This window comes from Ranitomeya variabilis, chromosome 6 (genome assembly GCF_051348905.1).
Source record: "Ranitomeya variabilis isolate aRanVar5 chromosome 6, aRanVar5.hap1, whole genome shotgun sequence".
In the NCBI taxonomy this organism is placed as follows: domain Eukaryota; kingdom Metazoa; phylum Chordata; class Amphibia; order Anura; family Dendrobatidae; genus Ranitomeya; species Ranitomeya variabilis.
In genome coordinates this window covers 281434837-281447009 of record NC_135237.1, presented here as the reverse complement: position 1 = coordinate 281447009, position 12173 = coordinate 281434837, and the positions used below count along the sequence as shown (strand labels likewise).

Genomic DNA, 12173 nt, shown 5'->3' with positions numbered 1-12173 from the left:
CATGGCTTCCCTAAAGGACCCTCTCGATAAGAAGGCTGACTCATTCCTTAAAGGGACATGGGAGATGTCGGCGGGTGCCCTGAGACCTGCTGTAGCTGCGACATGTGCAGCCAGATCGATGATGGTCTGGCTGGATCAGCTAGGGTCTAAGTTGGAAGGCGGTGTTTCCAGAGACTCTATGTTGAAATTCCTGCCAACAATTCAGAATGCCGCTGCCTTTCTCGCGGACGCATCTGCGGATTCGGCAAGAATGGCGGCTAGGGCGGCCGGACTATCAAACGCAGCACGCAGGGCCCTGTGGCTGAAATGTTGGCCAGGTGACCTTCAATCCAGATCCCGTCTGTGCTCTATCCCATGCGAAGGGGAATACCTGTTTGGTCCAGTCCTAGACGAACTGCTGGAGAAAGCTGGAGACGAGAAGAAAAAGTTTCCCAATCTACCAGCTACCTCTTACAGGCGTCCCTTCACAGGGAAAAGATTCTTTCGGAGGAGACCAGCCAGAGACCAGAGCAGATGGGATGAGAAAAAGAAGAAAGGTACTGGATTTATGTGTGGAGGTGGAGGACGTCAGGAGCCATCCCGTGAGGTCAAAAAACCACCCCAATGACTAGTCGCCCCGGTGGGAGGTAGACTATCTGCCTTCTACCCGGCCTGGTCCAAAATCTCCAGTAGTGATTGGATTTTGGGGTTAATAGCTACGGGTCTGCGGCTAGAGTTCTCCTCCATCCCTCAGAACTTCTTCAGAGTTACCCCACTCAGGTCCTCTCCAGCAGAACAGGCGGCCCTGGAAGCAGAAGTTCACGACCTGCTCAGTAAGAATGTCCTGTCAGAGGTTCCGGAAGGAGAACAGGGTAGAGGATTCTACTCTCCTCTATTTCTAATAAGTAAACCTGATGGCTCCTTCAGAACAATTATTAACCTTAGGGCTCTTAATAATTTCCTGACCGTCCAATCATTTAAGATGGAAACTATTAACACCGCAATAAAGCTGCTGTTTAAAAACTGCTTTATGGTAGTATTGGATTTGAAGGACGCCTATTACCATATCCCCATTTATGCAGGTCACCAACGATACCTGAGGGTGGCGGTAAGGTTGGATGGGGTAATCAGACACTTCCAGTATAGGGCCCTCCCCTTTGGTATATCGGTCGCCCCTCGAGTGTTTACCAAAGTTATGGCGGAGGTTATGGCTCACTTGCATGAGTCCAACATTCTAATAATCCCCTACCTGGACGATCTCCTTATCGTAGGTAAAACGGCGGATCACTGTCTGGAACAGTTACATAAAGTGATGTCTGCTCTGGAGCGTCTGGGGTGGATGCTAAATGTCAAAAAATCACGCTTACAGCCCATGACGGTGCAGCGATTTTTAGGCCTGACCCTGGATTCCCAGGTTCAGGAATGCCGTTTGCCTCAAGAAAAAATTGATCGCTTGCACCTTCAGGTGCTGAATGCCTCTAAAAACCCCACCATGTCCCTTAGAAGAGCCATGTCTCTGTTGGGCTCTCTCTCGTCCTGTATTCCAGCGGTCCGATGGGCCCAGTATCATACGAGGATACTTCAGGGCGAGGTGCTGTTACAACAAAAAAGGTTGGGGGGATGTCTGGAGAGCCTGATGACCCTATCCCAAGACGCTATTATATCCCTCGGATGGTGGCTAGTCCAAGAGAACCTGTCCACAGGGGTCCCCTGGGAATATAATGTAACTCGTATAGTCACCTCGGACGCTAGCCCTTCTGGATGGGGGGCTCACATGGGGGATACATTGATCCAGGGGCTTTGGGATCGGGATCAGATAGAAATGTCTTCCAACCTAAAGGAGTTAACGGCTGTGGAACAGGCAGTTAAATCACTCCTTGTCTATCTACAGGGCCACCACGTGCGGGTATTCTCGGACAATCGGGTCGCCGTGGCATACATAAATCACCAAGGCGGGACTCGTTCCAAATCCCTAATGTGCGTAGCAGATCGTCTATTCCATCTAGCAGAGCAACATCTTCTCTCATTGACGGCTCTTCACATAAGAGGGGCAGAAAACACTACAGCGGATTTCTTAAGCCGCAACACATTGAGGCAGGGGGAGTGGTCCCTGAACGACTCCATCTTCAACCTCATCGTGGAAAGATGGGGTCAACCAGAAATAGACCTGTTTGCCACAAAAGAAAACAGGAAAGTGGCACAATTCTGCTCTCTCAACCCCAGAGAAAATCCTCTGTCAGTAGACGCCCTCCTCATAGACTGGAACTTCAGGCTAGCCTACGCCTTTCCTCCCCTGTCTCTACTTCCTCTGGTGGTGAGGAAAATCAGGAAGGACAAAGCCACAGTGATAATAATTGCCCCCTTCTGGCCCAGAAGGACGTGGTTTCCATGCCTGAGGGCTATGTCGATATCCGACCCATGGGTCTTGCCAGACATCCCGGATCTCCTGTCCCAGGGCCCAGTCTACCATCCTCGGGCGGTTGGCCTTCATCTGACGGCGTGGATTTTGAGCGGGCGCTGTTAAAGGATAGGGGGTTCTCTCCGGGCCTCATTAACACTCTGCTGAAGAGCAGAAAAATAATCACCACAAAGATTTATGTTAGGATCTGGAAGAGGTTCCTTCAAAACTCGGGGGTAATAGCTGGTCAGTCAATACCAATAGACCAGATTTTAGAATTCTTACAGAAAGGGTTAGATATGGGGTTATCCCCAAATACACTTAAAGTGCAGGTATCAGCCTTAGGGGCCCTCTTTGGCTGCAACATTGCTGAGAATCACTGGGTCAGCAGATTCATCAGAGCGACAAAACGGTCCAGGCCAATGGTGAAGAATAGGGTCATGCCATGGGACCTGAACCTAGTCCTCTCAGCCATGACAGAGGCCCCATTTGAGCCAATTGCATCAGCCTCTATTAAAAATGTATCCCTTAAAGTAGCCTTCCTGGTGGCCCTAACATCGGCGCGTAGGATAGGCGACATCCAAGCATTATCCAGGGTTCCCCCTTACATGCAGCTTAGGGATGATAGAGTGATACTATCCCCTGATCCAGCATATCTTCCTAAAGTAGTGTCCAGGTTCCACAGAACACAGGAAATAGTTCTTCCATCCTTCCTCCCCAATCCTACTAACGATAAGGAAAGGAAGCTACACACTTTAGATGTAAAAAGATGTATCCTGGAATATCTGGCAGTAACTGATCCCTGGAAGATAGATAACGCCCTATTCGTGTCCTATCAGGGTAGTAGGAAGGGTCACAGGGCATCAAAATCTACTTTAGCTAGATGGATCAGGGAGGCTATCTCGCTGGCATACATCTCAAAGGGCAAGCCGGCGCCTGAAGGTCTAAAAGCGCATTCCACTAGAGCTATGGCGGCTTCGTGGGCAGAAAGATTGGAGGTGTCGATCGACCAAATTTGTAAGGCTGCTACTTGGTCTTCTCCACACACATTCTATAACCATTATAGATTGAACTTGGGTGCCTCTTCTGACCTTTCGTTTGGTGTAAGGGTGCTGCAAGCTGTAGTCCCTCCCTAGTTAGTTACTCTCTGTAATTCTCTCCGTAGTGCTGTCATGGACGACCGATAAAGTCTTAGTTACTCACCGGTTAACGGTGTTTTTCGGAGTCCATGACAGCACCTGTACATACCCTCCCGTCTTCTTAAGTTCTGGGTGTACACCTCTTCCTTTATTTATATAATTCACGGGTAGTGAATAGTTAGTTATTTGTATCATTGTTTATTATGTATGCTATTAACCTTGGTGGTCCTCTTGTGCTCTGTAAACCAACTGATGCGTGGGAGAGGTGCCGCCCTTATGTATCTGTAGGTTTCCTGTTCCTGAAGGGCGGATCCCCTCTCTCCGTAGTGCTGTCATGGACTCCGAAAAACACCGTTAACCGGTGAGTAACTAAGACTATTCCACATTGGGCAGCTTTAGACACACACACACATAACTGTGCCAAACCAAGATCTAGATTCCCCCATTAATATTGTTATGATAGTGGTTACTCATATTACAAGACTTGTAATCTGCTGTGGACAGAACTGTTCAAATATTTATCTGAAGATGTTATGTTGTCAAAGGGTGACATGTTGTGGGGCGAATAGAAGAGGGACTGGGTTCCTTTCATGGTTGAGTTGTTGTTTTGTTCTGTTACAAAAAATAATTTTATTAAAAAAATATTTGATTTAAACAAAAAAAAAACCAAACACTAGATCAATTTCTTATGATTCTTCGTTTTAAACCTGCTGCATGCCAGTTTTATTTGTAATAGTTTGCAATAAAGGAATATATATTTACACGTATATATCTGGATTGGAAACTGAATTTTTCCCTTCTTCCCAATGCAAATGGTTTAAACCCACAATAACATCTGCATGTAAAAAAAAAAAAAGTTTTTGTGATGGGTAGATGTAGCTTTTAGTGGCGAAAATTGGTACAAAAAATGTAAGCACCAGTTGTGGTGAATCTTCCCTAGAGAATAAAGCTCATTGCCAAGCTTTTATTACTTGGAATACTAATGGAGTGCTGCCTTCCTTTTTGTTTCTATGGAATTCTGGCAAGCAATGGATGTATTGCTGGGGAGGCATGAGCACCACATGTTCTAAAATTGTGCATGTATGTATGTATGTATGTATGTATGTATATGTATGTGTTTCAATTGCTTTGTTCATATTTTTTCTTTTTGTTGTACCCTCTGCTGCCATCCTTGCCTACAGCTGCACTATTATGTAATAAATCCATTAAAACGTCTTTTGAGAAACAAACATATAAATTATTTTTTGAGGCTGCTACATGAGCGCATCCGTTTAAGAGTTACCATTTGCAATGATTTGTGTTTTCTAGCTACATCGATCAAGGCCGAAATCCTCAGCTGTACACAAAGGAGTGTTTGGAAAGAGCATTAGCGAAAAATGAACAAGTGAAAGGGAAAATAGACACAATGAAGGTAAGGAAGAAAATATCTGTTAAGCAAATATGAAGGAAAGTTTTTGGAAAGCTGTATTTTCTATAGTCCATTCATAATTTGACTAAAAATTTCATTACAGGGGTTGGCCACCTTTATCTATATTTTTAGTCTAAGATTTTATACCACTTCCAGGTTCTCCTTTTTTCACTTGTTAGTACAGTTTTCCTTACTGCCTGTGCAGCTCTCCTGGAAGTTGATGGAAGAGGACAATGTATGGGTCTGGTCACATAACCCTCCCAATTAACCCCTTTCTGTCATTTGTCGTAATAATATATCCCTATGCCCTGGGCCTATCTGACCAGGGACGTATTATTACTGCATGGCGATCGCCCGTTCACACAGGCTGTGCGTGGGTGATCACCGTGACTCTGCTGCCTCATTATAGTGAATGGATCCCTTGGTGGTTTCCTCTGAATCACGTCACTCAGAGATTTAGATGGAAACACCAATGTGATCCCGAACGTTATGTAAAATGTTCCCAATAAAAGCTTCAACTCAATCCACAAAAAAAGCAAGTCCTCACTCAGGTCCGTCATCTGTTAACGGAAATATAGCGGGCTTCTACGTTGGTGGTAGTACAAAGGCTCAGGAAAAGCAAAATGGCTCCTCTCCCGCCAAAAGAAATTCAGCAAATTCTGTTCACCCAAATCCAAATGCCCCCTCCCTTCTGAGCCCCACAGTGTACCTAAACCACATATATCACCCACATTTTTGGCATTTTTTAAGCAATTAGAGCCCGCCTAACTTAGGGGTGCACGCCTCCAGAAGCATGGATTGGGCATAATGTACTGGCACTACAACGGCAGTATGCAATTTTCACTCTGCAACATCCATTGCTACTTGTTTCTGGAAAACACCCATGGAGTCAAAATTGTCACTACATCTGTAGATAAATTCCTCATGGGGTATAGTTTCCAAAATGGGGTCTCTTGTGGGGGGGGGGGATTCTGCTCTTCTAGCAATTAGGGGCTTTGTATATGGAGTCCGCAAACTCTTCTAACAAAATCTGCGCTCCAGGAGGCAAGTAGCACTCTGTTTCTCCCGAATCTCTCCGTATGGCTAAGTAGTGCTGTACAGCTACAATGGGGTATTGCCACCTTCAGTAGAAAGTGTGAGACAAAATTTGGTGTCATTTATACACAATTCTTGTGTGAAAATGTAAAATCTGACGCTAAAGCAAAATTTTAGTTTAAAAATGAAATTTTTTCTTCACTACCCAGAGAGAAATTCTGTGACACCCGTGGTGTCAATAAGATCACTGCACCCATAGGTGAATTCATTAAGAAGTGTAGATTATAAAATGGGGTCATTTATAGGGGGTTCTGCTGTTCTGGCACCTCAGGGGTTCTTCCAGTGGGTCATGGCACCTTCAAACCATAACAGTAAAATCTGCACTATAGTATGACGCTCCTTCCCTTCTGAGCTTTGCACTGTGCTTGTAAAGTATTTCCCGATTTACTTGTAGGCTATTGGCGCACTCCGGAAAAAATGGACCTCAGTTTGTTGTAAAAATTTCCTATTAGCCCTTAGAAAAGCTAAAAACTTGGGGCTTAGACCACATTTTAGTGGTAAAAATGTAATTTATTCTTTCTTCACCGCTCAGTGGTATAAAATTGTGTGAGGCACATGTGGTGTTAATATGATCACTGCACCCCTAGATGAATTCATTAAGGAGTGTAGTTTGTAAAATGAGTTCACTTATAGGGGGTTTCTGTTGTTCTGGCACCTCAGGGGCTCTGCCAATGCGACATGGCACCCTCAATCCATTCCAGCAAAGTCTGTACTTCAATATGGCGCCTCTTCCCTTCTGATCTTTGCACTGTGCCTCAAAAGTAGTATTCCCCTACATATGGGTTATTGGAATACTCAGGAAAAATTGCACAACAAATTGTATGGTGTAATTTCTCCTGCTACCCTTATGTTTTTAGCACAAAATATTGCATTTTCATATTTGTGGGAAAAATTTGTTTGTCTTTTTTAATTTTTAAGGCTCACCGTTATAATTTGAGGGTTCATTGTACTCACCACACATCTAGATAAGTTCCCTGAGGGGTCTAGTTTCCAAAATGGTGTCACTTGTGGGGGATTTTCACTCTTTAGGCACATCAGGGGCTCTCCAAACGCAACATGGCGTCCACCGAGTGTTCCAGCAAATTTTGCATTCAAAAAGTCAAATGGCGCTCCTTCCCTTCTGAGCTCTGCCGTGCGCCCAAACAGTGGTTTACCCCTCATATAGAGTATCTGCATATTCAGGAGAAATTTCACAAGAAATTTTTTGGGGTCCAATTTTTCCTGTTACTCTTGTCAAAATAATAACAAATTTTGAATCTGAAGTAAAAATGTTTGTGAAAAAAGTTCAATGTTCCTTTTTTTTTTCCATTCCAAAATTTCCTGTGAAGCACCTGAAGAGTTAATAAACTTCTTCAATGTGTTTTTGAGCATTTTGAGAGGTACAGTTTTTAGAATGGTGTCACTTTTGCGTATTTTTTTTGTCATATAAGCCACTCAAAGTGACTTCCAATGTGAGGTGGTCCCTAAAAAAAAATGGTGGTGTAAATTTTGTTGTAAAAATGAGAAATTGCTGGTCAACTTTTTTAACCCCTATAATGTCCTAACAAAAAATGTATTTTCCAAAGTTATGGTGATGTAAATTATACATGTGGGAAATGTTACCCTTTAACTATTATATATTATTGGAGGAGGCTGATGGTTAGATCTGGTCAGTCTTCTCCACCAGCAGCCATTTTATGGAGGAGAATTGGGCAGGCTGAGGAATGCAGCACTAACAAGTGGAGAAGGAGGATCTGAATTCTGTACGTATGTACAAATGAATTTCTGATGTCCGTTCTTTATGCATGACCAAACAAACAAACCAATCTGGCACATAGCTACACTACCGTTCCAAGGAATAAGGAAGGCTATCACTCCATTTTGCAACGCCATGCCATACCCTGTGGACAGCGCTTGATTGGAGCCAATTTCATCCTACAACAGGAAAATGACCCAAAGCACACCTCCAAATTATGCAAGAACTATTTAGGGAAGAAGCAGGCAGCTGGTATTCTGTCTGTAATGGAGTGGCCAGCGCAGCCACCAGATCTCAACCCCATTGAGCTGTTGTGAGAGCAGCTTGACCATATGGTATGCAAAAAGTGCCCATCAAGCCAAACCAACTTGTGGGAGGGCTTCTGGAAGCATGGGGTGAAATTTCTTCAGATTACCTCAGCAAATTAACTGCTAAAATGCCAAAGATCTGCAGTGCTGTAATTGCTGCAAAGGGATCATTCTTTGACGACCGCAAAGTTTGAAGGAGAAAATTATTTCAAATAAAAATCTTTTTTTTCGAACCTTGTCAATGTCTGGACTAGATTTTCAATTCATTTGGCAACTCATTTGATTACTAAAAGTATGAGTTTTCATGAAAGTCACAAAATTGTCTGGGTGACCCTAAACTTGTATAGTAGGAAATTCGGAAGGTTTTACAACCAGGTTTCAGCCCACTTGTCAAAAAACGTAATACAAAAGCGTTTTCAAGGTATTTGCCAAAAAAAATAGACCACAAAAGCAAATATTAATTTACGATCAAGTGACTCGACTAATTTAGCATATAGGAAAATCGAGCACTTCAGAACATTTTTTTTGCCCCCAAAAAATGAACACCCACACAAAGATTTTAAACATACAGAAACATCAAGCACATAAACTAAATACAACTGTGTGAAGCCGGGTTATTCTACTAGTACTTTACATATTAGTAAGTGCCACAAAACCATGTCATCAGTACATTGGTTAAAGTGGCAAAACACTTTAAAATCTTCACTAGAATTGCATTGTATGAACAAGACATTTACTGTAATTTTCGGACCATGAGAAGCACGTCCTCCCCCAAATTTGGTATAAAAATGGGGGGGGTGTAGTTTACTGGGGGTGTAAGCTACATTCGGACTGTAAGACTCACCTGTGACCCCTGACATGCCTGATCCTGATTAGAGATTTAACATTTTTTATTTTGCTCTGTTTGGGGTGCATCTTATGGTCTGGCGTCTTATTGTCTGAAAATTACAGTAAGTGGATTCATACTGGATCTGTTTAGGTATAAATGTTTTTGTGCCTAATAGATAAAATGAGCATTTTATTAGGATTTCCAGCTATCCTGACAAGGAATTTCATTGGAAGTATGCCAGCCTTATCGGGCCCGCAAGAAGTAATTTTACATCCCATGGCAGGTATATAGAGCAGCCTTCAACAATAGTGGCTAGAGCTTGTTTCATTTGCTGCTGATTAAAAGGGAATATGTCACATGTTTTTGCTATGTAATCTGCATCATAAAGGAGAAGCAGAGCCCCTGATTCCAGTGATGTGTCACTTTATGGGTTGTGCTTTGCTGTTTCAATACAATCGGTGCTTTATCAGCAGGAAATGATCACTACAGGACAACTGGCATCATGCCTCCTAGTCCAGTCACACCTCTAGCACTGATCAGCAGCTCTGTCACAATACAGTGTACACAGATCAACATCTGAGCTCTGCTAAATCTGCAGCAGAGAGAACTGTCATAACCGCTGTACCCAGTAAACTACGTGATACATCGCAGGAGTCAAGGTCTGTCTTCAGTTCATGCTGCTGTCCAAGTACATAGCAAAAACCTGCTGACCGATTCCGTTTAATCTGTCTGACTGTGCCATTTAAGGTCAGTTCCTGCAGCCAGCATGCACGGAGTCTGTGAGTGGTGGTGGGGCTCATGGGTTATCATGGCAGCCATGGACCTACCAAAACTTACCTATCCCACCAACTGTGTACTCCAATGAGTTGGACGTCCTGGGAAATTTGTCATTTTTGCTATAAAGTGCAGTATAGAAATCAAAGCATCACACTTTATTGTCTCCAAGAGGAATTTAATAAATAACAGTGAAAGTGCTTGAAAAATGTTAAACCAAGTCACCCCTTTTCCAAATTTAAAATAATAGAGGAAAAAACATTTGCTATCACTTCTGTAAAAATCAAAGCTCGTTAAAGGGTCGATATTGACTTGTAGGATGATTGCTATTTCCAATTGGTGCCAGTAGTTAGTCCCCTTCCTCTCTGAAGAGACAATTTGCATATGTAAAAGTCAATGAAGTTAACCCATATGGTACAAACTATAAATGGGAAAGAAAAAAAAGAAATTAAAAGCTAAATACTGGAATCTGATGTTTCATGGTCATCTCATATTTGCAAAAAATGTAGCTATTCTGTGAGACCCATAACTTTCTGACAAGATCCCTTTTTATTTTTTAGTTTAAAAAAAAAACAAAAAAAAAACTGTACAATCTTGGTGTCATTATAATGAAAGTGACCTGGAGCATCATGTTGCCAGGTTCTTTTTATGGCACAATGAATTCGGTAATAATGAGAATTGTTTTTTCTTCCCCATTTAGCCCCACTTGGATTTTTTTTTTGTATCTTATTTTCCAGTACATTAATTATTAAAATGAATTGGTGTCAAAGCAAAAATTTGTATGGCTGTCAACAGGAAAATTAAAAATGTTATTGCACTCGAAAAAACGTTAATTTTTGTTTTTGCATCAGTGACAAGGGCATAATATATGCAGTCTGTATTGTGAAATCTGGAGACAGGTTCACTTTTAAGGGGTTCCATATAATCAAAAGGAATTGCCAATCCATAGAAAAGATGATCGGTGGCAGTCTGGAAATTTGTCTGGCTACATAAATAATGGGCCACATATTAGAAGGCATTGCATCAGGGCTAGAACGGCTGCTCAGACGGTGGTCCAGAGCACCAGTTTTAATAAATGTATTTGTCTTTTGTTTACTTTTGTTGAAAAGTTTTATTTTTATATTTATTTTTTTAATTTTTGTATTTTGCATTCTGCAGAAATTTCAAAGCCTTTTAATCCAAGAGTTGAGCAAGGTCTTTCCTGAAGATATGGCTAAATACAAGGCAATTCGAGGAGAAGAGCACCCTCCATCATGACTGCACTTCACCTTTACATGATATGAACTTAACAGACACTTGCAGGATTATAATTCTAGCCTTGCGTTTACAAGTGTGAGAAAATGTCACTGGAAGACCTCTTATGGCAGACGTACTTCATAGGTCACATTACCTGCAATTTAGAGGGGTGAACTGAGGACAATGCACCATACAGGCTATAGTGATCACTGGGAGACGCTGAACATGGAATATTTGAAGATTCTTCACCGTTTTCTCGCCACACATCACAAAACCCCATACAGCACTGAATTGAGTAAAATGAATAATGCATTCTCTCTCCTGTTTCAGATATGTATATATTTTTTTCTACATTTTTGTTTATTTTATTTTGGTTCAATTCATAGTTATGCATTTTGTGTACTGTTTTCAATAAATGATTAAATCTGTATGAAATGCCTCACTTTGCAGCTCTTGGGTCTTAACAATAGGCACAATGAGATCTGATGGAGAACTGCAGGAGCAAACACACATTCCGGTCTCCTAATATTACACATCTGACTGTGGAAATAAGACAGCAGTGACGAAAGGATACCTGCAGGATCCTCTGTTTTAAAGGAGTTGTTCCAAGTTGGGAGTGTGTGTGTGTATGTATGTGTGTGTGTGTATATATGTATATATATATATATATATATATATATATATATATATATATATATATATATATATATATATATATATATATATATATATATATAATTTATTATTATTTATTTATTTTTTTCTCACCTATAGGTCAAGCAGCTAGCTTTTGCTCAAACTCCTTTATAATTATAAATGCATGTATTTTGAGGTAAAAAATTTACCATTAAGTTATGTTTAATTTTTTTTACACCATTTGGGTTGTTTCTCTGCTTATTCCACTTTAATAAATAGGAGGACACAGAGTTAAACTGAACATATAATTTATTGAAATAAAGATAAATACACAAAAAATATCTATTTTACATAAAAAATGGATAATACATCTCAAGATGCAATAAGTGAACTACCCAGGTGAGTATATATGACCTATGGGCCACACAGAAAGCCAAAAAAGAGCCAAAAAAGAGCATGCTACTAATCAATAATAACGTAGTCAGCCTGATTTAATCATACGTCTATGCTTCAGCATGTAACTAGCTGACCACCAAACATCTTATACATGTCCCATCCACTTCCTTGGCAAGGTATCATCATGCAGGGTATATTTGTCTCAATATTTACCCATTTTGGTGTTTCTCAGCTTCCTGT

At 41.5% G+C, this 12173-nt stretch overlaps 1 protein-coding gene across 1 annotated transcript in view; it reads left to right on the top strand.

The window, feature by feature from the left end:
- The window catches only part of MED10 (mediator complex subunit 10), a 48112-nt gene extending 36772 nt beyond the window's left edge, over positions 1-11340 (top strand). The window contains exons 3-4 of the mRNA XM_077269689.1: positions 4825-4927; positions 10824-11340. Coding sequence (XP_077125804.1) covers positions 4825-4927; positions 10824-10922 — 202 coding nt within the window. The 3' untranslated portion in view covers positions 10923-11340. The remainder of the gene's footprint in view (positions 1-4824; positions 4928-10823) is intronic.
- The last annotated feature ends 833 nt before the right edge of the window (positions 11341-12173 follow it).